At 43.9% G+C, this 26,075-nt stretch overlaps 3 protein-coding genes across 23 annotated transcripts in view; all 3 read left to right on the plus strand.

Moving 5' to 3' along the window:
• The window catches only part of Camta1 (calmodulin binding transcription activator 1), an 814,691-nt gene extending 809,561 nt beyond the window's left edge, over window positions 1-5,130 (plus strand). For all 12 annotated transcript variants that reach the window (XM_085838559.1, XM_085838558.1, XM_029476775.2 and 9 more), the window contains one exon: window positions 1,784-5,130. In XM_085838559.1, the coding sequence (XP_085694685.1) occupies window positions 1,784-1,816 (33 nt within the window). In that variant the 3' untranslated portion in view covers window positions 1,817-5,130. The remainder of the gene's footprint in view (window positions 1-1,783) is intronic.
• A 1,452-nt stretch (window positions 5,131-6,582) lies between these two features.
• Vamp3 (vesicle associated membrane protein 3) lies at window positions 6,583-17,143 on the plus strand. The gene is made up of 5 exons (XM_021160045.3): window positions 6,583-6,783; window positions 8,399-8,480; window positions 13,591-13,749; window positions 14,425-14,476; window positions 15,410-17,143. Coding segments are annotated over exons 1-5 (312 nt in total). The 5' UTR covers window positions 6,583-6,781; the 3' UTR covers window positions 15,427-17,143.
• Window positions 17,144-19,968: 2,825 nt separating this feature from the next.
• Per3 (period circadian regulator 3) overlaps window positions 19,969-26,075 on the plus strand; it is a 70,953-nt gene continuing 64,846 nt past the window's right edge. For all 10 annotated transcript variants that reach the window (XM_085838562.1, XM_085838561.1, XM_029475735.2 and 7 more), the window contains exons 1-4: window positions 19,969-20,538; window positions 20,957-21,102; window positions 21,868-21,983; window positions 23,201-23,402. In XM_085838562.1, coding sequence (XP_085694688.1) covers window positions 20,414-20,538; window positions 20,957-21,102; window positions 21,868-21,983; window positions 23,201-23,402 — 589 coding nt within the window. In that variant the 5' untranslated portion in view covers window positions 19,969-20,413. The remainder of the gene's footprint in view (window positions 20,539-20,956; window positions 21,103-21,867; window positions 21,984-23,200; window positions 23,403-26,075) is intronic.

Raw genomic sequence — 26,075 nt, forward strand, 5'->3', positions numbered from 1 at the left:
TTAAGAAACCATTTATCAAGTATGCATGTCCAAAATTAGGGGCCTATAATCCTATACTATTCTATACTACAACATGGTGCCACACACTAGGACCTAATTTGCTATGGTATCCTTAATTATTAAGTGTATATTAAGCCGGGCAGTGGTAGAGCACACCGTTTTGATCTCAACACTCAGGCAGATCTCTGAGTTGGGGCCAGCCTGGTCTACAGAGTGAGTTCCAGGACAGCCAGTGCTATACAGAAAAACCCTATTTCCAATAAACTACATCATCAACAACAACAGGCATATTAAATATAGCTTTAAGAAAGCATAGTTTAAGAGATACACTGCCACTTGTAAATAAGCTGGGCTAAGCTGGGCTTGATGTATGCAGTTTTCATGTATGACATCAATTTAACATAAATGATGAAGGCTTTCTTCCAAAGGATATATCTTCTTTCTCTGAAGAGATCACAGCAGCTTTCACACTCCTAAGAAATGATTTTGTTTGAAGGTTGTAAATCTAAAAGTTCTTAAATTGCTCAGAATATATGTTTCTTTACATTCATTGCCCACCACTGTGATCCACCAATAGTTTGTTTGGTTCTCCCCCCACCCCACTCCCCATGCCTCCCCGAATGTTCCTATTTGACTGAGTTTTGTTGACTATATTTAGAAAATACTAACATTCATCTTGAATAACTTTTACTGGACCAGCAGATCTTAAAACACTCGGAGAGACCTTAGACAGAGGCCACATTTGACTGATGTCCGAATAAGCCCACTCCCTATCAAATGTTTCCCTGTTCTGTCCCTGGGGCAGTGAAGGAACACCCTTAGAAATTCCTGCTTCTGTCTGGCTAAACTTTCCTCTCATGCCAGCTTCTGGGAAGAGGTTACTCTGAGGCATTTGGAGACTGGCTGACTCAAGGAGCAGGAGCACACTGCCCTGCATTGGACTATCCAGCCATGAATACACTTGCTATCGTCCATGCAGAGGGATAGTCCTCATATCCTACAATACTTCCCTTGCACCTCATTTCATCAGGCACCACTTTTTTTTTTTTAAGGCAGAGTCTTACATTTAAAAAATAGAAATTGGAGCAGCAATTTCTAAAGCTTGCCACAATGTGAGCTCTCCATGGCGGTCTCACCTACATGTGTAGTATTTCTGATAAGCAAAACAAAGTTTGGTATTTATCCCAATGCTGCCCATTTGGGAGCTCTGAAAAGGAACATGAACTTCAAAGTTACAGTTTGAAGTGGGAGGGAATCAAGAACTATGAGGATCCAAGACATAGTAACATAGTAGAGTAGGGGAAGGAACGGAAGGGACTTAGCGCTGGTTGTAGGGTCAGGTTTAAGGCAGCCTGGAGTCTGTGAGTGAAATAATGATTCAGTCCCTGGGTCTACTCAGAGCTAAAAAATTGTGTGCTAATTCCCTAGTTTACATCACATGGAATTGCGAGGCATCTATAGCAGTCCACCAGACAGAGGAAGAAGTTCCTCAAGGAATTAAATGTTCCCAAGCTATAAGTACCACCCTTGAGTCAGAACAACAGAGCAAATAGCTTTGCTTTCTTCTTGGAGCACCCCTGGTGAAAAGTTCCATGTTTTTACACAGGGTCACATCTTCGTCTTTGGATATTCTCCCAACAATTTCACAAGTTTTCCTGTTGTCAGTCTTCAGAAGGGGCTTGTCTGGGCATCTCATTTCGGGGGCCATAGCCCCTCTCCTTTTATCTGGTCACAGTTCCACTCTGTAGTTATCACCTGGTGTTGTGTTTTGTTTCTCTTCCAGAGTGAAAGAATTGAAAAAGGCCAAGGAACTTGAAGACATACAGCAGCATCCCTTAGCAATGTGACATTGCTTCTCAGACTCTTTCCATTTCTGTTTTTAGCAGAGACATGCAACAACAACACACACGCTCGTGCACACATACACACACACACACACACACACATACACACACACAATCCCTCTGCAGTTCTGGGGAGTCAGCTGCAGGATTTTAACGAGAATGTTTGGTCATTACATTTGCACTCTCATGGACAACTTTTAATTTGATCAGCAAGACATCTTGGGACTCAAATCTTCTGTTGGATCACAGGAAAAACAAGACACCAGGAGGAACTGGAAGGGCTTCATCTTAGGAGGAAGCCGCTTTCCTTGTCATTAGGGCTGTATTCAAACATCGTGTGGAACTGTACAAATATTTATACCAAAAATATAGATAAGAACAGGCGGGGCGACGTCAGCCACACGAGGAGCGCTGCGCCTGCACCTGCGGTGACTTCCAAGAAGCTGAATCCTTGGTTCTCAGTGGAGGGCTTAGATCCCCCGAGTTGTGCGAGTCCGCCTGTCCTCATCTCCTTCACTGTTCTCTTTTGAGTTTCCGGTTCGTTTTTTTTTTTTTTTCTTCTTTTTCTTTCTGTCCGTCAGTTCGTCCGTCCGTTCGTTTGAATCTCTACAGCACACTTAATGCAACTTTTAAAATCTGCAGGTTTTTAATGTCTTGTGAAAATTTGCAGAGGGGTGGGTGTGTGGTAAACGGGTAATGCACGGGAAATAATGAGAAACAGCTTACGGGATTTAAATTCATTTTCTTGCCCCCGCCCCCCACCTCCCAGGAACCTGCAAGGATAGTGGCCATCCCGTCCCTTCTCATGGTCAGCACTTTAGTTTGTCTGCCCCACTATCTTGCAGTGAGGATTACTTAAGACTTGGTAACGCATGTAGCCTTTTTTAGTAACCTTGGAAACCGTAGTAATTCCAAGGGATCATAAACCTTGCCTGGACATTTGCCACCTAAACGACCAGTGTGGTGCTGCATTCTGGCCAGTAAATTCCATGTTTTGGCTCTATCTCATCCAAACAGAGTGGTTTCTGTGTACATACAAAAGGTAGAAATGAAGAAAAAAAGCGAGAAAATATTTGAAAGGGGTTATATTAATTGCTAAATATTTTATTCACAGAGGTCAATAACATGGCAAGATGAAATTATTTGTATAGTTTTGTCTGAGCGAGAACAATGTGGATGTATTGTTTGTATATATTGTATATATTAAAACAAAGATGTGCATGAAATCAAGAAAAAGAACAAAAGCAAAGCATTAGTGGCTATGGTCTGTAAAATGAAACAAAAAAAAAACTTTATTTCACTATAAGAGTACTTTATTTTAAATGTTCTGTAGGAGAACATTTTGCTAAAGCATGACCTGCAAAAAATAAAAAGGAGCTACTGTATTTAGACTTAGGACAAGAGGCAGAGTAGCATTACTTTAAAAAAAAAAAAAAGGATATGTTTACATTTAATTTTGGCTATCAGGAGTTTATTTTATTTTAAAAAAATTTTTTTGCCAAAGGTGCCAAGTAATGTGAATGCTAATATTGCTTAAAAAAATTAAGTTACTTTTGCAAAATAGATAATCATAAGATGAATCCTTAGAGACCTTAACACCATCCACTCACACCAACAAAGAACATTAGGATGATCAATGTTTAGGAAAAAAAAAATTAGGACAAAATGAGAAAAATATCACATTTTCATATCTCCTGCTGGAAATTAAAAAACAAACAAACAACAACAACAACAAAAACCACGAATAAAAATTGCTCACTCGACAAAATAAAAGGGAAACCCGGTGGAGATTGGTGTTGACGGAAGGGTGCCACGGTACAGTACTTTCCAGGTAATGAGGAGCCAAAGAAATCTGATGCTTTCAAAGCTAACCTATGAGAGAACCAATTTTGCATTTGCTAATGCCAGTTTAAAACTCCCAGGTTAAGTGTGAGAATTGGTTGGTATGAGATTTTCTTTTTTTAAAAAAAACAAAACAAAAAACAAACAAACCAACATGGTTCTGGCTGCCAACCGTGAGTTAAAACTCGAGGCTTGTTGTGAAGCCTAAAAATATTCACAAATGAGCTTTAAGCTGGTGTCTTCAGAAGGAAGGTAGAAACAAAAGGATTGTGGTTAAAAATAATAATAATAAAAACTGGGGTCAGTGCTCTCGGTGCCTTTTCTATAATTGTACTTGTTTTTTAATTACTTCCTTTCACTGCCAACCTCAAATTACTGTACAGTACATGTCTTTCTGCTTGTGATCAGCTTGGAACAGCGACAGCCCCACAGCTAGGAGCCACCTGTACATTTGTAAGCTGACCCAACCCAATTTTGTTTTTACATGTGTGGGTTATGTTGCAGCTGTTGCAATCCTCGACCCCCCTACCCCCGCCCCCCACCATACCTATTATTTTACACAATTTGACCTGTCTGAGGACACTGAGTAATTTACATAAACAATTGTATTCATAACAGGGAATAGAATGTAAAGCCAGCTCTTTTCAGAATATCCTATCTCAATCGTGGATCTGGATACCTTTACTCCATTGCTTATGGTTCAGATGACCAATCGTTTGACCAAGGCAATGACCTCAGTGGATTTGCTTCAACCCTCACATTTATTTATTTTTTAGTGTTTCACATGCCACATTAGCTGAATACATTAGAAAACTCTGGAAGATAGAGACTTACATAGAATTAGGAAGTTCTAATGGAGGGGATAGAAGTAGGGTCAAAACCTACCAGTACAACTGTGAATTCTAGGTGAGGTCGAAGCATACTTCCACTGACACAAAGCATTTCTGACCACCTTTTTTGATTGTAACTCTTAATTTTGAATATAAGGTGATAGGTAGGCGCAGCTTTCTTGGATAATCTGAATTCCCAAGTGCCAGGAGTAGGATTTCATGATAAAATTAATAGCTAATCTTATTCTGTCTCCTGAAGATTTAATTGCTATCCTTGTTACCCATTCAAAATCAGCTGTACTGTGTGAATGAAATAAAGACATTAAGACGAACCCCTTTCTGGCTGCACGGTCGCTTATGGCAGTTCCACACAGTAGTTGGCGCCCAACGGGGGGTCCCTGAGACTTGCATGTAAAACTAGTCTAGATGTCTCCTTTTTTGTAAGTTTTATTTTTGTAATTGTGCATGTAAAGCATCATTGAGTCAATGGATCTGTTGAAGAACTCAGCTGCTGGAAACCATGCAAAATGTTTTGAATTGCCCTTAAAAATATGGAAAATGTTTTCTGAATGCTTTATATTCTTTCTGCTGTAAATTAAAAATGAAGAAAATTTCCCCATATTATCTGTGTTTTGCTTTAACCTGACCTGAAATCCAAGGTGTTGACAGTGAGGTCATAGTTAGAACTGGAAGTATTATTTTACTTTCCACATGCAGTGTTCTCCCACCCAGCCTTTCACTTAGAGCCACTTTCCCAAAGCACTTCCTTTCTACCTACCTTGCCTGGTTCCTTAACACATCGATTTATTGTAAATGCAGTTACTTGGAAGATAAGGATCTCAGTTTTAAATGAACCTTTCTCATGTAGCTCAGAGTACCCATGAATTCCCAACGCTTAAGCTTAAGGATGACATTGAACCTCTTAACCTTTTACCTAAAAGCTTTCGTTGAGATTATGGGTGTGCTAACAGGCTGGGTCTACGTGGTTCTGGGGATCAGACCCAGGGCTGCATATTAGACAAGCACTCTGCCAACTAAGTTCACTCTTCCGCTCTACTAGGCAGTTGGTTGGTTTGTGTGTGTGTGTGTGGGTTTTTTTTTAAAGACCCTTTCCAGCTTACCTCACAAGGCCTCCCTGCTAGGTATTCTTCGTCACTGTTCCAGTCCTCTTGGCTGTAGAGTTCTGTTATCTCTCTGGTAGGACTTCACTTCTGATTTACCTCAGAATTAGTGCCAGTTTCACTCTGAACCTCCCACCAGGAGCCCACTGCATTTTCTGTTCACTGTTTAAGCCCGGCCCCACACTCTCCATATCCTCCTACCCGGAATGGTTTTTATAACTACTACTCAACCTAGTACCCACTGGTGTGGCGCTCTTTAATTGCAACACACACCTTTGGGAGTTACCATGCTGAAGTGGAAAAATACCTTAGTGTATTTCATTGAGTGAATCCACCAGCTGAGTTTATTTAGTCTTATTTAGACCTTGTTGGGATTCTTTTCCACATATACTACTCACCCCCTTTGAACAAAAATTGAGTGTCATCTCCGCTAGGGCCAGGGAATTACAGAAATGAAGAACCTTACAGTTCTCTAAGCCAAGGCTCCCTTTAGGGATTTAATATCCGTGCAATGGCAAACATTTGTCATGTGAGAACCTGAGAGGAGACTTCTCCCAAATCCTGTGGCCAAGACTCCACATGGACTTCCTACTGCCTCTTAACTTTCTCAGAAAAGAACTTTGTCTCCTCAGGACCACTAGATTATTCTGGAACGTTAGGCACGTCCGCTGTTTCTAACATTGTCACGACCCAGAGACAAGGTATGCGGGCTCACAGAAATGTAAAACGTACCCATTCTCACTCTAAACTGCCTTTCCAGGGCTAGAGACAGGGCAGCAGAGACACTGCAGGGAGCTGCTGTGATTCCTTGGCGGCGAAGAGCCCAACCCAAAGGCGCAGGCGCCGCGCTCTAGCCCCGCCCACTTGTCCACCGAGAACGCCCGCCCACTCGTCAGCGCCGGCGCTACTTCAGCGCGAGCTCTGGCCCCTCCCACTCCGCTCTGCTCCGAGGTGACAGCCCGCGCTGCGCCCGGCTCGGCTCCTATCCCGCCCATTTCCGGCGCGCCCCTGGCGACTTGGAGCGCGTTGCGGGTTCCGGTCCGGCCACCGCTCGTGACGTCACTACGACCCCGCCCATCTCCTCAGCCTCGGTTGCCTGCAGCGCGAGTCCGTCGACCCTCGGCCATTCGCCGCCGCCGCCAAAATGTGAGTGACGCGCTGCGCGGCGAGGCGAGGCGGGCTCCGGGGACGGTGGCCCACTCCTGCGACCCGCTTCAGGCGCGGTGGCCGCTGCTTGGCACTCGGACTCGAGTGGAGGCCTCGCAGGCCTACGCGCGGCGTTCCGGGGCCTGAGGTGGGCAGCGGCCACCGCGGTGCACCCTGTCCCCGGACGCTGCGGGACGAGTCGTGGCGCCGCGACGTCCTCGAGTGCCCCGCGGACGGCGGGCAGACGCGGAAGGACGGGGGTGGCGACACCGCCTGACCGAGGAAGCGGCCGCCACACCCCGCGGCTCCTTCCTCGCGAGGGGCGGGGGCGAGCGTGAACGCTCGCTCTGTGCGCGGGGGCGCCCGGCAGGAGCGGGAGACCGGAGGTGGCCGGGAGCGCGTCGTAGGCCAGCGTTTGGCGCTCCCGACGCATCTGGGCAATGGATTTCTCTTCCGTTTTAAGCCAGCACACTCTGGTTTTAAAATTGGTTTCTAATTGCAACCTTCAGCCAGAATTATTGTCACCACTTAAGATGTACCTGGTCAGACTGCTGAGCAAATGGCAGTGTCCGGTCCACACTCAAGAGGATTCAATTGGTTCAGTTCAGCCAGCTGCATGTTCATTCTAAGTTTTAATAAGAGGAGAAGGATCGTAGTATCCTCTTTAGTGATATTAGACTTCAAAGAGAGAAAAAATAAATAACATGGATAGTGCTTCCAGAGCACGGCCCTTACCTGTTTAATTTTCAGACCCTGAGTTATGTGAGACAGCCATCAGTGATGTGTCCTTGGTGGTAGACACAGTGCAAACTTTAAAAAGTGCTGTGAGTCAACCCTAGGGTGACACTTGTATAGGAATAGGAAGGCACAAGTTGGAAGCTGTTTTAGATAAAAGAGTTTAAGGGAGGCAGTAAGGACTTAAAAGCCAGAGTACTTGTGAAAAGTGGGGACGAGTGAAAATCCAGACTCACTGAACCTATGAGAGACAAATGACTTTCCAACAGAGACAGTTGCTTCAGCCTCCTTCCTGTTCATACAGACCCCCTCCGTGCACTTTGAACCTATTTCTCCATATTGCCTGTTCTGTGATTGTTCCTAATTATCAGCCACACAATAAGAGCAGGAGTCTACTTTAAACATCTGTGTGTCTTAAAGCAAGTTAAAAACAAAAAACCCACACTTTATTGACATAGAACAGATCTTGTTAAATATTTGTTTCAGCCTTTTATCACTATCAAGTGATACAGTCTTAAGAATTATTGAGGGGTTATAAAAACATATTAGTGCTTTTATTTTTTACTCTGGGACTTTTAAGAAATAACTGCAGTGTAAGGAGTTAAGACTGTGTCCCAACAGAACAGTTTATACACAGAAATAGGCCATGGTATACTTGAGAGCAGGGGACAACCTCACATGTCAGTCCTTGCTTTCCACCTTATTGGAGACACTATCTCTTGTTCATTGCTGCATGTATCAGGTGAGCTGGCCCTCAGGCTTCCAAGACTCTCATGTGTCCACCTCCCATGTCATGGTTGGAGCATTGGGTTTACATGTTAGCTTATCAAGTGCACTGGGAATTACAGTGTACTCATACTTGTGACTTTATACCTTTCAGGTCTACAGGTGTGCCTTCGGGGTCAAGTGCTGCCACTGGCAGTAATCGAAGACTTCAGCAGACACAAAATCAAGTAGATGAGGTACCACTCTAAAATTTTAAATGTGACTTTTAAACAAACATGGGAATTCTCTAGAATTTTATTTAGAAAAAGAGTCGGAGCTAGAAAGATGTCTCGAGGGTTAAAAGAACACTTACTTATTCTAGCAGAGGATCCACCTGGGTTCCAAGCACTCTCATTTGTACCACAAAACTGCTTGTAACTGCCTCCAAGGGCACGTGCATGCACCTGTACACACAGACACAAGCATGTAATTATTTTTTTTAAAAACATTAGAGAAAAAAGGCATCAGCAGTGTGTGGGCATAAATTTTGACTATATCAGAAATCATCTTTTTAAACGTGTATTTAAAGGGCAATAGTACAGATTCTGTGAGAAGCTCAGACCAGTATTTCCATATTCTTTTTGTTTAAGGTTTATTTTTATTTTATGTATATGATGCTTTGCCTGAATGTTCTAGAAGCCATCTTCTAAGCACAAAGGAGACTCTTCCTGGTTTCATACTAATTTTTCTACTACCAATTACAAACCTAAAACATATCTGAAAGCTTGTCCCCTTGTAAGATAGGGTAATTGGATTACTCAAGCCAGAAACAAGTCTTTCTGATCTGGGTTTTTTTTTGTTTCCAAATTGTTGTGTGCCAGGTTTACTAGTTCCCTAATAGAGGTGGGTCTTTGCTTTCTCTGGTATTTGTTGAAGGGCCCATAGCAGGTGGAACTGCTGTAGCCCCAGCTCTCCCTAGAATTCTTGAGCTAGTGGAGTCTTTAGGCATCTTTTGTTTTGGTGTGCTCATGTAGAACCAGAGTGCAGATCCTGCGAGAAGTTCAGACCACTACTTCCATATTTTTCTTATTAAGATTTACGAGTATGAGGGTTTTGCCTACATGTATGTGCACTGTGTGTGTATGTGTGTGTGCACTGTGTGTGTATGCAGTTTCTGCAGAGTCCAGAAGACATCAAAACCCTTGGAACTAGAGTTAAAGAAAGTTTTCAGCTGCTTTATTGGTGCTGGGAACTAAACCCAGGTTGAACCATCTCCCCACTCATACACACACACACACACACACACACACACACACGCACACACACACACACACGCACACACACACACACGCGCGCGCGCGCGCGCGCGCGCGCGCGCGCGCGCGCCTCCCAGACAGGGTTTCTCTGTGTAGTCCTGGCTGTCCTTGTAACCCAGGCCTACCTCAAGCTTAGATCCACTTGCCTCTGCCTCCTGAATGCTGGGGTTAAAGGCGTGTGCCACCATCACCTGCCCAATCTTTCTGCCTTAGGCTGTCCTAAAACTTGTTATCTTAGATACTATTATTAAATCATACAGTAAGATTTTTCTATGATTTCTTTATGAACTTAATTCTGAACACTTTATACTTTTACACTTTTATACTTTTAATTCTGTCACTTAAAAAAACTCAAATTCTATCCTTTTTAGAAATTAAAGAAATTTTAAAGAGAATCTAGTTTTTATTCTTTGAGGAGAAATTCCTGTAACATACAATTAAGTGTTTTTGAAAGTCTGTCGTTTAGTATTTAGTATGTTTAGTATAGTCAGTGGTTTGCACAGCCATCTCCTCTTTCTGCTTTCAGAACTGTTTTGTCTCTACTAAGAAGCACCCTGAACTCGTCACTCACCCCTCCTTCTGCTGGTTGCCTGGTAACCTGTAGCCAGCTGTTTCTTTGGGTTTGCCTATTCCAGGTGTAGCATGTTCCAGGGTCAATGTTAGGCTTCTCTCTCCTCAGTGTGTCCCATGTTCATGGAGGTTGTAGAAACCTCCATGCTGGCACCTTGTTTCCTCTTTTGGCTGAGTGATTGTTTATGATCTTAGTAAACCATGTTTTATTATCTATTCATACTTAATGGGTAACTGAGCTCTTCTGACCTCTTTGCTGATATAATGTTGCTGTAAATACCCAGGAGCCAGATCTTAAATGTGCTTTCATTTCTGTTTCATTTGGGTGTGGACCTTTCTGGTTCATACAGTAATTGTATGGCAGCTTAGCCTGTGGTTTCTACAGTAGCTTATTTTCTGGCAGCAGTGTCCAGTCTCCTGGTGCTCTTGAGTTTGGGGCTACAGACATCCTAGCAAGCAGGAGCTGGTATTTCCTTATGGTTTTGAATTAATGATTTGATTACTGATTAGTGACAGTGAGCACATTTCTGGTGTATATTGGCCATCTGTGTGTCTCTGAAGGAGTGACTATTCAAGTCCTTTACCCGCTTTTGTGTTACTGTTGGGCTTTTTTGGTTTTTGTTTTTGTTTTCTGAGACAGTTTTATTATATAGCCCAGGCTAACCTGGAACTCACTATGTAGCCCAGGCTACTGTTGAACTTGTCTCAGCCTCCCAACTTCGAGGTTTACAGTTATATTTCTCATACATAGTTCTTTTGCAAATGATTTTATTGTGTTGTTTTTCTGTCATTAAGTTGTAAGGCTCTTTTTTGCATTCTTCACAGATAACATTTATCAGAGATGTGTTCATAAGTATTTCCATTCTCTTGGTTGGTTGAGTTTCACATTCTTCATAGTATACTTTGATGCCAAAAGATTTTACTTTTTATAAACCCCAATTTATCTCTTTAGTTACTTAAGTTTTTTCTTTTGTTGCTCTTGCTTTTGATATCATATCTTAAGAGCCCAGAGCCAATCCTGAAGCTGTGTGCTGGCTAGGTTTATATCAGCTCAACACCAGTTAGGGTCATTTTAAAAGAGGCAACTTCAATAGGGAAAATACCCCTCCCTAATTTACCTGTGGGCACTAAGTTCCTTTATTGAGGATTGATGTTGGATACAATACCCAATATATTCTTGTGTGGTGCCACCCTGGGAAAATTGTCCTAGATGATGAAGAAAGCAGGCCAAGCAAGCCCATAAGCAGCATCATTCCATGCCATCCGCATTATCAGTTTCTGCCTTGACTTTCCTGGATATTGGACTACAAACTCTAAGATGAAATAAGCCTTGTTGGCCCAGCGTTGCTTTTGGCCATGGAGTTCTAGCACAGCACTAGAAACCTGGAACAAGCTGGCAAGCTTTACCTTTTCTCTAAGACTCTTAGAGTCCTCCAGCTTAGACTTAGCTCACTGCTCTGTCTGTTCTGTCCTTAAGGTTATTTAGATATGCCAGCACTGTTCGCGGAAAAGAATATTCTTTCTCCATTTGTTGGTCTTAGCATCATTTTGAAGTTGGCAGACTGAGAGTGTTGCTGAAGTAAGTGCTCAGTGGTAGAGCACGTAGCTAACCTATACAAGCATCCCCCGTCACCAAAATAGATCAGTCGATAAACAAACCAGTTCAATTATCTGTAATGTGTACGCAGATTTCCAGCTTCTCAGTTCTTTCTCACTGGTCTTCATCTTCCTGGGCCAGTACCACAGCTGTGACTATTCCAGCTTTGTGGTGAGTTTTGAAATGACCATTATAACTCTTTCTTTTAGTATTGGTTTACTATTCTCAGTTCTTCTTTGAGCTTACATATGAAAAAAGCCACAGGAGTGGGGATTGCATGACAGTCTTTCTGAGAGAAACAGCTGTTGGGATTCTATTGACTCTGTAGGTCAGTCTGGGAGTCCTGTATCTCCACAGTATTAAGTCTTCCAATCTGCTACCATGAAGGTCTTTCCCCTTATTAATACTTTAATTCTTCTCTCTCCTCCCTCCCTCCCTCCCTCCCTCTCTCCCCCTCTCGTGTGTGTGTATGTGTATGTGTGTGTTGCCTTAGCCTCACAAATAGCAGGTATGTGCTATTGTGCCCAGCTTAGAACTCTTTTGTGAATGGGTGTAGCATATGCATGTGTGTACACATATGGTAACCAGAAGTCAAAATCAGGGATTTTTCTTCTGTTTTCTTTATACCTTAATTTTTGAGACAGGGTCCTACACTGATCCCATAGCTCATCTGTTGGCAGTGAGTCTCTGGGATCCTCCCTGCCTATCCCAGTACTGCAGTGACAGGAACAGACTGCCACACCTGTTGTTTTCTGAGAGCATTGCACATCCAAACTCAGGTCCTCGTGTTTGTGCACTGAGCTACCTACTCAGTCCGATGTGTAGTTTCTTATTCTGCAAGTGTTCCAGCTCCTTAAATATATTGCTTATAATTTTATTATGAGTTTTTTGGAACATTAAGATACTGGTTCTCTTAATGTTCTTTTTGGATTGTTCATTGCTGGCATGAAGAAAAGCAGCTGATAAGTGTTTATCTTAGATACTGAAACTTAACTGAATTTATTCATTGTAGATTTTGAAAAATTATATTAAAATATTTTTATTTAGTGTGTATGTTTGTGTATGTGTGTGAGTGTTTTTGTATGTACTGAAGAGGTAAGGTACTTCATTGAAGCACGGATATGCTATGGCATATGTGTTGGAGGTCAGAGGACAACTTTCTTGAAGTTGGTTTTCTTCCACTTTGTCAAGGTGATGTCTATTTTGTTTCTGCCATACTGTGCTATGAAATGCAGGCTAACTGGTCCATGAGCATACAAGTGATTCTCCTGTCTCTACCTCTCATCTTGTCTTAAGAGTGTAGGGATTACTGATGGGCACAGATCTGGCTCGAAAAATAATTGGTGGTGGGAACACAGTACATCCACCACACGCAGACATCAGAGGACACCTTGCAGGAGTCAGTTTTCTCTTTTCATGATGTGGGTCCCAGAGATTGCACTCAGCTTACCTGATGAGTCATCTCTGCAGCCTCCTATGAAGGAGTCTAAGAGTTTCTTACATGTGGCACAGATCGTTGTACCCCTCTGTTCCATCCGGATGCCTTTCTTCCCCTGGATAATTGCCCTGACCAAGACTGCCAGTGTAGTGTTTGTTGAATAGCCATGAAAGTAAAGCACCCTGTTGTTCTGCTTCAGATCTTAGAAGGAAGTTGAGTCTCTCACCATAGTCTGTGATACTAATGTGAGCTTCTCTGTAATTGAAGTCTCTTCTATTCCTGGCTTGCTGTGTGGATTGATCCCAAAGGCCTGGGCTTCCTTTTTAAGTGGAAGTTTAGCTCAACATAATAAAGTACTGATCTGGAAAAAATACAAAGTGTCCATAGGTGTCATGTGGAGTTTTGTTCTTCCTCTCCTTTTTGTGTAACTGACCATGTCCATTTAGGTGGTTGACATCATGAGAGTCAATGTGGATAAGGTGCTAGAAAGAGACCAGAAGCTCTCAGAGCTAGATGACCGCGCAGATGCACTGCAGGCAGGTGCCTCGCAGTTTGAAACAAGTGCTGCCAAGTTGAAGAGAAAGTATTGGTGGAAGAACTGCAAGGTAATGCTCTCTTGACAGACCTTCACAGCGGGCCTCCATTCCCCAAGTGTTGCACAGGCCCTCTATTACATTGGGTGACTCTGGGTAGTGAGTAGAATCTTGGCCAACTATGAGTCTATATCCCTTTTCCTGGCCCACAGCTGGGAATCTAATTCCATGTTTTGTGGCTAAAGTTAGAAGACATGCAGAATCAGACTGCCCAAGCAGTCGTGGGCAATAGACCCCGGCCTAGGTAACTGAGAACACACTGATGGGGGTGTTGGCTTTGATGCTCAGTTAACTGCCCATTCTGGGAATGGCTCCAGTTTCAAATGTTAAATGCTAAGAAATCCCACCTTGTTCAAAAAGAGGAGAAAGCAACATGTGAATATTGTCCAAAGCAGACTTGGCAAATGAGAATGTCTGTGATTAGAGCTCAGACACTTCCTGTTATGCTTTGTTTAGAAAGGACACTCTGAGATAATGGGACAAGATCAGGAGCCTGTGTGGAAATGTGTGTGTTTTCAGAGGTCACAGAGGATTGGAATATACTTCTGAACGCCCATAACTAAATTTCAGGACTTAACTGAAAATATAAAATTTAGGCTTTAGAAATGATATAAATTATTTCACACTGTAGAGTTTGCGGCTAGCACTGTCTGTTTTGCAATGTTAAATGGATCTGTCTTGTTGCAGATGTGGGCGATAGGGATCAGTGTCCTGGTGATCATTGTCATCATCATCATCGGTGAGTTACCCATGGTCATAGACGTTCGTCTGTGCAGCAGCAAAGAGTGGATTCAGCCCAAGGTTTAAATATTGTTCTTTACCAAGTATTTTAAATACTTGAGGGTGTTTTGAGATGATGGTATTGCGGGAAGTTTGAAGCAGGGTCTCGATGTTCAACCCAGGCTGGCCTTGAACTTGTGATCTTTCCGCCTCAACATTTCAAGCGCTAGGATTATAGGCCTGTGCCACCAAAATGATCCTAAATATTTTGTAATTAAAGTCTGGTGTTTTGTTAGATGGATGATGGATAGATGGATGCACTCATCCTTTAAGAATAGCAAATCTCACTCCTAATGTCTGGTCAATTTTTCTCTCCTGTGCAGTTTTAGTCTGTGTCCTTTTGTGGAATGTAGTGATTAGCTGAGACTACCTTGATCCATCCCAGCTATGCCACCTGTAGTAAGGCTCTGTGACTTTGGGCAAGCAGTTGGTTCTGTCTGGACCTCAAGTGTCCTCATGAATAAAATGAAGATAGTAATGGTGTCCACCTTGTGTTGTTAGGACAAACCTGGTTATTACATAAGAAAGTACCTGGCATAGGAGAACAGAAATAGTAATTATGTAAATAATGTATATAGATAGCACATAGCTACTCCCACCACTCTTGTGACTGTATATTAGAAGAACTCACTCTATTTTCATTCCAGTCTATGCGAACATCCTAGAAAAACATGCCTTCCTTTGCTAGTTCTTGTTAGTATTTCCTTTTCCGCTTTTGAGTTTAGTCTTCCCCAGAGCCCTGTAGCATGGGAAAGAAGCTGCCAGTGGAAAACTGGCCCAGGCAGTTTCTCTCTGTCCCTCTTTAGACAGTAGAAGTCCATCTCTACTGAGTATCTACACACAAAGACTAACATGCCCTTTTCATTGTTTCTAAATTTTCCCTGCCTCTTAGTGTGGTGTGTCTCTTAATGAAGAACAGATGAAACTGAAGCCCGATATTCAGGATCTTCTTCAAGACTTTCTACTTAGAACCTGCTGTGTTCTCGAGCTTACCTATTGTTTTTTTTCCAAATGATTATTTTTGTTAGTTTACATACAGTTTAGTGCCTAGAAAATGTGCCTTTGTTTTTCATATACACTCCAAACTGGAGGTGTGACCTACCCTCCCCACATTTTGCACAGTGCCTTTACCGATTTCTGGACTGGGAAGGAGGGCTTGTGTGGTTCAGAGTGCTGAATGGAGGTGGATGCTGTCACTGATGACTTGTTGTGGAGTCCAGGAAGGGGCTTTGTTCAAGGCAGCTGTCCCCACATCTGACATCATCTTCAAAACCACATTTTAAACTTTGGGGTAATTAGATTCCCAACTTGGACCTTCCAAGAAGAACACTACTGCCTAACAGCAATGGGTGACAATAGCAGGGTGTGCCTTATTTTGATAGCTAGGTAACTGTTCTTTAAGATTATTCTCTGTTTGTAAGCACTACTGACTCCCGCTGTATTTAAGATGCTGGCGAAGAGCTCATGCTCTCATGTTAGATATGACGATGTTTACTTTCTTGTTCTTGTTGTATAGCACTCCTAAAATAGTATTTTAACCAGAAAGAACCCTTTAAGAAGTTTTTACAGAACTATGACCAAAGTTTCTATTTTGCCAAAAGTTAAGTACAAATAAATTGTCCATAAGTTTGCCCCAATAGATACATTCAAATAAGTGCCAAATGTAACTCAAGGTGTCCTTTAAGAAAAATGTTAATACTGTGAGAGCGAGCCTTCAACATGTCGGCAGTCCATCCTGTGAAATGCTATAGAGAAGGCTAGTCATTCTGATTTGGTTTCTTCCCTAGAGCTATGGAGGTGGGCTCAGATCACACTTGTAGACAAGATACTTAGCCAGCAGTTTGTAGACTGAGCTAGGCTGTGGTCTCTAGTGCGATGTGAGCAGCAGCCATGCAGCCTCACCAAGGCATCAGTCTGCACAGAGTTTCAGAAGACTGTATACTGCTTATACTCATCTCTGTATTATGCTTGAGGTGAGCCACCGGTCACTCCTAGAGGATAGCTAACCAGAGATGCCTGGTGCTCTTAGGATGTAGCCATTGCTGTCTGGGACAGTTTCATTGTTTATATGAGACTTTCATCAAGGCTTGGTTCAAAGACAGGAGTTCAGGCATGGGTGGAATTGAGGAAGTGGTGAAGGGAAAGCTGCTTGCCTATGGCAGTGCCACTAGAATGTCCTGAAATCTGTGTTTGTATGTAAAGCAGCATTACTCAAGATGTCATAGAATCTGGTTCTAGTTTTTTGCTTTGTTTTGTTTTTGTGTAGCCCTTGCTGTCCTGGAACTCACTTTGTAGACCAGGCTGGCCTCGAACTCAAAAATCCGCCTGCCTCTGCCTCCCAAGTGCTGGGATTAAAGGCGTGCGCCACCACCGCCCGACTGGTTCTAGTTTTTTCTCTGTTCCCCTAACATTACTGAAACAACACAGATGTTGAAGATATGCCATGCCACATCAGCCTAGGTCTTGTGTCCTGGTCTGACCTCACAACTTTGGTGCTGTCTCCTCATATTCTGTCCCATGTAACTCAGTGGCTCCTGTATTAACACAGTGATACCTCGCTTCTCTGTGCATTTAGCTGGGAATGTTCCCAGTATGGTGACCGGAATAAAGTTGTTTATTAACATGATCCTGTGTTGTGTTTCTTGGAGTGGAGTTGGGGATACACCTGATGCATGTCCTAAACTTCTGACCCTTGATGCTCCCCCTCCCTCCCTGACAAACTTTGTTTTTTCTTATCCATTATCCTAGGAGCACATATTCCTGTGAGATGGTGTAGATCTCACCCTGTGTTAGGGGTCTCTAGAGCAACAGAACTAATAAGGTGAACATATATTTTTTAAAGATTTTTATTATGTGATATGGTCTACCTCACACTGAAGATGCTGAGAACCTGATAGCTGCTTAGTCCATGAGGCTGAGTTCCTCAGAAGTTTCCATCTGGCACCGTGGGCCTGGAGGACTCCTGGAAAATCTCTGGTGTTAAGCCCATGTGGAAGCCCATGAGAACATATTGAGTTCTGTTAACATCAGAGTGCAGCAGCAGCAGGGTAGATTAACTCGCCTGTGAGTGAAGGCTTGCAGGCAAAGAGCAGAGCTTCCTTCTCCCATCTTTATCTGGTCTACCACCAAAAGTTGCTGTCTACATTTAGGGCACATCTTCCCCACTTCACACACTTCGAGCAGGGAAATCCATCAGGAACACCTGGCAGGCTGCCTTTTAGTTGATTCCACATCCAATGGAGTCGACAGCTGGAATTAACCATCACATACCTTAATGAAAAGTGCTTTTCAGAGCAGAGATGAGTCCATAGCTGGTTTGCAGTTACCAGACCAGTAAGGATTTGGCTATTGGGTTTCTTAAATAGTGTCTTCTGGAAGTGATTTGTAGAGTTGACCCTGGTACACCACACAGCTACCAACCACACAGGTAAACTTAGGGGAGGGATGTTCCAAATGTGTGGCTTTTTTTTTTTTTTTATATTTGCCTTCCTTTGAATATATTTCCCCTCATTCCTCCACTCTTGCAAACAATGTAATATAGACTGGGTAGGATTTTGTCTATGTTTGCAGCATAAAAGTCTAAATACTTTTCCTTAAGCACAAACCCCATCATAATCTGGTCCTTCCTTTCACACATTGCTTCAGGTTCTTTTTTTTTTTTTTAGATTTATTTATTTATTATTATATCTAAGTACACTGTAGCTGTCTTCAGACACACCAGAAGAGGGCATTAGGTCTCATTATGGATTGTTGTGAGCCACCATGTGATTGCTGGGATTTGAACTTGGGACCTTCAGAAGAGCAGTCAGTGCTCTTAAGCACTCTAGCCCTCGCTTCAGGTTCTTAATGACTAACCTGCTCTTCACAAGGATGGCCTGGAAGGGACAGTGCTGTTCAGTTCTGTTAGCCCACCCATTTCCCCCACCCCAAAGTATCACTCAGATTCAGTTCCCCTTCTTAGTGGCTCTCCCTTACCCTCCAGCCTGTTCCCCAGGGCTCTTCCCTCCTTCCTTAACCTCTGTCCTTCCCATTCCTACCAGTTTATGTCCTACCAGCATCTTAGGCTTTCTTTTTTTTTTTTTTTTTTTTTTTTTTTTTTTGGTTTTTCGAGACAGGGTTTCTCTGTGTAGCCCTGGCTGTCCTGGCACTCACTTTGTAGACCAGGGTGGCCTCGAACTCAGAAATCCGCCCGCCTCTGCCTCCCGAGTGCTGGGATTAAAGGCGTGCGCCACCACGCCCGGCCCATCTTAGGCTTTCTTGACTTTGAGGCATCATCCATATGTTGTATGTTGAGTATGAGAGAATTTGGTTCTGTCCTCAGTACAATAATCCCTGCCCACATGTGCACTCAATGGTCGTACAATGAATGTTTCTTGAAGAACTTAGGAGTAAAGTGATCCAGTGTGGAGAAAGACTTTTTTAAAAAATCGGTCATTTGCCCAATATGAAATGTGGATACTGGCTCTCTGGCATTTTCCCCTTCTTCTTTGACCTGAACACTTTCATTCATCCAACAAATACTAAGTATTTTTTTTTTTAATTTTATTATTTATGTGGTGTATGTCTGGATAGCGTATGCTCACTGTGCAGGTGTCTTGATCGATGAGGGCATTGGATCCCCTAAAACTGGAATTACAGGCACTTTGTGAGACACCTGATAGAAGATGCCTGGGAACCATCCAAAGGAAGAGCAGTAGGTGCTTAGCTCTCAAGCGCTGTGCCATCTCTGCACCCGCTACCGAGTGTGTTCTTGATGTACCCAGGCAGCAGAAGGCTGGAGCTGAAGGGTAGAGATAGATATGTAAAAGGAGCATCCTGGCTGTTTCCTCGAAAACGGAGCGTCGCTTACAATACTATCTAACTCCTGTTGCCAAATGAACCTGTAACTCGAGGGCAGCCAAGGACGTTACCTTGTACCATTAAACTTGTATTTCTGAAAATACGGTTGGATTCTACCTGGGTTCACTCACCTATATTGTCGGGTGGGAGAAAGCAAGTTTTGGAAAGATGAAAACAATGGGAACCCCAAAGCACTGCATTCCTGGGATACCGGGGAGCCCCAGAGGCCTGCGGACTCAAAAGCGCCACCCGGTCCACTTACCTGTTGGCTGCGCAGACCCCGCCCTCCCGTGACTGACAGCCCCAAGGCCACGCCTCCGGGAAGCCCCGCAGGAGACTTGCGCGGCCCGGCCCTGTTGTCTTCCAGGCCACTCCACTTGGCCAGGATTGGCCGAGAGCCGCCCTCGCCCGACCCGCGCGTTATGTAAGGTACTCAGGGGCCTTTGCACCCGCCCACCCGCCCGCGGTTATGTAATCCCCGCCGTGCACGACCTGGGCCCCGCCCTCTGACCAATGGGAGCTCGTGTTACCGGTAACAGCGACCAATCGCGCGGCGAGGGGGCGGGACCGGATCCCTGGCGCGCAGGGGGGCGGGGCCGGCGGCCAGTGGGCACGCGGACGGCCTCGAGACTGGACTGCCCGCGGGTGGGCGAGGCTCTGCGGGGCGGCAGCGAGTTGCTCGGCTGGCGGGACGCCTGTGAGCCCGCACGGCCGGGCGCTGCTGCCCCTGCCTTCCGCCCGGTCACGCCGGACGTTGCTCTCTGAGGTGTTTCTCGGTGCTCGCCGGCTTCCCAGCAAGGACGGTGGAAAAGTTGTTGCAGGCTGACCGCGCTCCCTGAAAGCCCCGCTGGTGGTCCGTCCAGCCAGCTTCCGGCGTCGAGCTGTCGCTGTAGCTCGTCACCCCAGCAGAGTCTGGAAATGCTGAGGAGAAAAGTGCCCCTCAGATGAGCGTGGTCGGCGACCAGTCTTCCCCGAAGGCGATGGCAGGGACCAAAACAAGCCGGGTTTGGTTGCTAGCTGCAAACTGAGAGAAGCAGGCTGAGGGCTGCCAGGCGGGATGGATCCCTGTGGAGACCCGGCAGTGCCTGGTGGCGACTGTCCCCAGACTAGGGGACCGGGGCTCCAGGGGGCGTCTGGCCAGGAGGGTCCTCTGCAGGGCACTTGCGTGGACAGCAGCCACAGGTGACGCTAGGAAGCCTCCCCACCACCCTCTGTGTTTATTGTCCTTCCCTGGAGCGGGGAAAGCAGGATTTACAACTTTTTTATTGTATTTTTGATCCCGGGGACGAGGTGGGGGGGGGGGGAGGCGACCTGAAAGGGAACTTTCAAATAGTTCGGTGAGGATTGATGGGAGGGGGAATGTTACTAAACTAAATTACCAGAGTATGGAAAGAAAGAGGAAAGTGGTTAAAGAATTTGACGGAGTCAGGACTGAAGGGAGAATGAAAGTGTAAAATGTACCCTACCTGGAAGAGAAAGGGCATTAATAAACCTGTGACCTGGGCTAGTTGAGGTGGCCAGACATCCCTAAAAATCAGATATCCCTTGAGTGTCCACCATTACGGTTTCTTGTTTGTTTGTTTGTTTGTTTTCTATTCAGTGAACACGAAGACCGAAACAGAATGTCTGAAGAGCTTATAATGGTTGTCCAAGAAATGAAAAAGTATTTCCCAGCCGAGAGGCACACTAAGCCCAGCACCCTAGATGCTCTTAACTATGCCCTGCGCTGTGTACACAGTGTGCAAGGTAAATGCATTGCAGCGAATAGGGTGGCGCTGGGCTCAGACCTCATGTGCAGTGGAATTCCAGTCTCCAGAGGCTTGGGCTTTATTTGTAGCCAAGACAAGCAAGTCTAAAGCTGATGTAAGTGGTGCTTTAGGCTTTCCAAGTTTGAAGTATTTGTCTGACGGTTTAGTAACTGTGCAATATTGTGCCTATCTGTTGCAAGAGTGAAGAGTTGAGCAGTTTAAGTAAAACTCAGAGGACTTTTTCAAGGACCATTGCCTTCCGTGGCGATTACACGAGCAAATACATGTCTGGGTTGTTTTTCTGTCATGCACACACTTTGGAAATGCACTTATAGTATATACAAAATTGACTAACTCAAACAACAACATGTTTTTCCTTTTCCCCAGCAGAAACCGCTTAGCTCAGTCTGTGATCAATAATTTGTGAATTCTAGTATTTCCTCCATTAAAACAATATGTGTGTATCTGGACTTTGATTTTATTAACTAGCTTTAGAACTTCTAATGAGTCTTGCTCCCTGTAACCTAGAGCAGGCAGGATTCATAAAACTCAGAATCTTGAGTTTGCATACCTAACCTTGCATACCTAACCTTGCATACCTAACCATATCCTTGATGCAAACAAAAAAATCTCCTGGTTTTGAGGGAAACCCATGTAAGGGATCGTCATCTAAGGAAATACACCAACCTTAGAGTGCTGAGAAATGACTTCTTAAAGATACCCTTGTCACCAGTCTGTCTGTCTATCTCCCTGTCTTTCTTAGCAAACAGTGAATTTTTCCAGAGTCTCAGTCCACGCGGAGCACACCAGGCAGATGTGACTGTATACAGCCTTGAGGACCTGACCGCTCTGGCTTCTGACCATACTTCTAAGAACACAGTAAGATTTAATGAGTTTTGCCATCTCCACCTGGTGACTCTTCCTAGGGACCTTTTCTGGGTGTTAAAATAGTCACTGGAAGTTTCACTTGCTGAGGAAAAAAAAAAAGGTGAAAGTTCTAAAAAGGTACTATGTAGTCTCCTGCCCATACCAGAGATCCTGTCTGAAGGTAGCAACCCCTGGCCCCTTGTGCTGTATCGTAGTTTCCTGTGCTTAGCCAGCAGGTAATTCCCTCCCCTCAGCATCCCCTGTTCTCTCACAGAAAAAGAAAAAACAAAAAAAAAAAAGCAACAAGCAAAACGTGGCAGAGTAATTTCCTGCATCGTATTCTAATCTCCAAATTGTTACTTTCTATTTATATCATTCTTAGTTCCAATACCTACTTCCTCAAGTTGTAACCACTGGACTTTGTAGTACAGGTGAGTTGAGATGTCATTTTTGTAGTGACATTTTAGAAGAGAAATTTAGTGGTATATTTGTATTTTTAATCTCTTCTTGTTGACAGAGTAATTAAGCCTCATAGTGTGTTGATGGTGGAGACTCCTTCATTTGGTGTTTAGACTCCAACATCATCATAACTTAATGATTTTTATAGTTCTACAACAGGAGTTGTGTAGTGTTACATAATAGAGCCTGTTCTGCTAACATGCACAGTGATGCGGTAGCTGTTTAAACAGCAAGTTTTAAGAAAACATTCACCCTTTAAAATCTTCACAGTCCATCTAGACGGGGAAACAGGTCCGCGCTAGGAAACACAATGGCTGGTTATAAATGAACTTAGTGGCTAATAAAACAGGTCTGAGATGCAATTCTTATGTAAGGAGGTCTGTCAGGGACAGCTTTGTGGAGAAGGAGTTGTTGAGCTTGGGCTTTAAGCACGGAGTCTGCATTGCTGACAAGAAGACAGTCCCTCCTGGTGAGGAGCACAGTCTGCAGAAAAGTGTGTGCTCTCTGTATATATTTAGTCTGCATGGAAGCTGGTGTGGGCTTTCTGGCATAGAGATTAGACTTTTAGGAAGCATGGTAGACTTTTTATAGTAGTTGTTAAGGAGCATGCTGGAGAAAACTAGGAAGCTTTTTATCTTTACAAGGGGTGAGTGTGTGCGTGTTGTGTGTATGCTTTAAGCCTTGTGTTGTGATAGAAATCCAGAAGAAACTGACTTTGCAGAGGCATTGTCTGTACGTTCTTCCGTGTCTGTTTTAAATATTTCCTGCAGGATACCTTTGTGGCCGTGTTTTCGTTTCTGTCTGGAAGGTTAGTGCACATTTCTGAGCAGGCTGCTTTGATCCTGAATTCTAAGAAAGGTTTCCTCAAGAGCTTGCACTTTGTCGACCTGCTTGCCCCTCAAGACGTGAGGGTGTTCTACGCGCACACTGCTCCAACTCAGCTTCCTTTCTGGAACAACTGGACCCAAAGAGGTATGAGACCAGTGTTGCTTGAATGGCTTGCACTAAGATCGGGTTGTTCTCACAGAAATAGAACAGACGTTAACATGTTATTTTCAACATATAATCCATGTCATTTCCCTTATTTATTTATTTAGTTTATGTAGTTATTTATTTTATTTCTTTGGTGTTGGTTTGTTTTTTGAGATAAGGTTTTCTGTGTAGCCAAGGCTGTCCTGGAACTTGCTTTGTAGACCAGGCTGGCCTCAAATTCTGCGATGTGCCCATCTTTGCCTGAGTGTGGATTTCAAGACATGTACCACAACTATAGGCTTTCTTCTTCTTTTTTAAAAGAGCACAGCAAAATAGTATTTTTATCATTTAATAACTAACAGACCAATGCATTTCTTTTTTACTTAGTGAGATTTCACATACTTTGTATGAAAAAATAGCTTTGGTTGGTACAGGCTCTCTTCCCTCTGAATTAGAAGGACATACTTTCTTCTTGTGTTGACTCCATGATGTCTTTGTCTAATAGATGTGACTTTATAGGTAAGATTCTGAGAGCTCCAATTCCCTTTTTCTGGCCCCTGAAAGTTCATGGATCCATAACTTGGTTGCCTCGAGAATTGTTGGTTTACTTGAACAGATCTGCCTGGCCACAGTTTTCTCTGTGACATTCTGTCCGTGTGATTTTCTTTTTAAAGTCGCTCATTGCTCCTTACATTGTTTGTGAATCATCTCTTAAAGAGCTCAGTATATACCACATGCATCAATCAGCCTTTTCTTTTATCTCAGTCTCTTTTCTCTGTTGTCTGTTTGTTGTAGCCCAGGCTATCCTCAAACTTGCCTTACAGCCAATATGGCCTTAAACTGTGATCTTCCTACCTCTGCTCCCGAGTGATGAGATTACAGGCAGATACCACCAAGCCACCGTTAGCAGTGCTGGAGATTGAACCTAGGGTTTCATGGGGCTAGGCAAGCATTCTGCTGACTGAACTATATCCCCAGCATCACTTTATCTGTTTTAAAAGGTTTTTTTTTTTTATATGTATGGGTGTTTTGCCTGCTTAAATGCCTGTGCACCACATGGGTTTCAGGGCCCATGGAAGCCATAAGAGGGGATTAGATTCCCCCTAGAACTAGAGTTACAGATGGTTGTTAACGTGTACGTGCAGGGGATTGAATCTGGGCCCTTTAGAGGAACAGCCAGCGTCTTTACCATTGCGGCTTCTCCCTCGCTCTCCTGTACTTACTTTTTAAAAGCGATTCCGTTTATTCTGTTAGAGAAGAGGTGAGCACAGCGCTCATCCCCGCACTCTGGAGGATGAGGCGGGATGGGACTTCAAGGCCATTGTCATCCACATCGTGAAACCCCCCCAAAAAAAGTGTAGCACAAGGTTTACCATCTCCAGTCATGCTTAAGTTCAGGGATTAGAGGAATGGGAGAACGAGAAACAGACTGTTGCATTGTCATCTCTCAGCCGCTACTTTTCTGGTTTTTACAATTTAATACTCAACCCAGGCTCCTTTCGTCTAACTGTATTCTCTCTCTCCTTTCCCACCCTAAAGATCCTAGTATTGCTTACCTTCCTTTCCTGAATGCCCATTCTCAACCTTCAGTTGTCTGCGTTTGGTTTTCTCATTTCATTAATCACCCATCCTAAAAACACTCCATGATAACGTGTGGCCAGGAACTGTTCTAGATGCTAGGAGGCTAGAAGCGTTTGCCGTCTCTTTTTAGGTTTGTTTTGTTTTTTTCTTTAACAGTGCTTGCACCTTCATCCTTTCTGCTCTTTGCTGGTTAATTGTTGCTATGATATCTTCATTCCATCTAAAACTTTAATATACGCTGAAATGATCACTTCTGCCATGCAGACACAGTATACATCAGTTTACCTCAGATACCGTGCTTCTGCTGTGTCCATCTCAGGTTCAAGCTTCAACTGAGAGCAGTTAAGCTCCAGGCCCGTTCTAGCTGTAACCCGCTGCTCACCTGCTTCAGGCTCTTCTTCCTGTGAGGAAAAGGACACAGGATGCTATTTCCGCTCAGTGTCAGTTCTGTAGACCTCGAGGGAGGATCTGAGGTTTCTTTGTTTTGTTTTGTTTTGTTTTGTTTTGTTTTGTTTTGTTTTGTTTTCGAGACAGGGTTTCTCTGTGTAGCCCTGGCTGTCCTACAACTCACTCTGTAGACCAGGCTGGCCTCGAACTCAGAAATCCGACTGCCTCTACCTCCCGAGTGCTGGGATTAAAGGCGTGTGCCACCACGCCTGGCCTGATGCTTCTTAAGAACTCACACATTCTCAGCTTGTTGAGCACCTTCTGGGCTTGTGTCCCCTGAGCTCACCGAGTCCAGCTCATGGTTCTGCAGTGGCTTGTGGTGAACATGGAAGCCTGATGTAACGTGTAAGTGGTGTGAGCAAGAGGCAGTTTTCTGATTCTTCAGATGACCCTTAGAAGTGCAGGCACATAGCCCTGTGCGGTATTTTGGATCCTGGGATTCTCACTGGTTATGTTAATAAAGATGTATGTATTTTAACAGTTTCTCATAGTTCAGTAGCTTAGGTCTTTTTACTGAAACATTTGGGCAAATGTTTGGGCAAAAGGTTCCTCGTTTGACTCTAAAATACATTTACCTTGCCGGGCAGTGGTGGCACACGCCTTTAATCCCAGCACTTGGGAGGCAGAGGCAGGTGGATTTCTGAG

The sequence above is a fragment of the Mus caroli genome, unplaced genomic scaffold (assembly GCF_978045245.1).
Source record: "Mus caroli unplaced genomic scaffold, Mus_caroli_1 scaffold_6, whole genome shotgun sequence".
In the NCBI taxonomy this organism is placed as follows: Eukaryota; Metazoa; Chordata; class Mammalia; order Rodentia; family Muridae; genus Mus; species Mus caroli.

Coding starts and splice junctions, on each gene's coding strand:
- Vamp3 (XM_021160045.3), top strand. Junction 8,481..13,590: donor CACAAAATCAAGTAGATGAG/GTACCACTCTAA, acceptor ATGTCCATTTAG/GTGGTTGACATCATGAGAGT. Junction 13,750..14,424: donor ATTGGTGGAAGAACTGCAAG/GTAATGCTCTCT, acceptor GTCTTGTTGCAG/ATGTGGGCGATAGGGATCAG.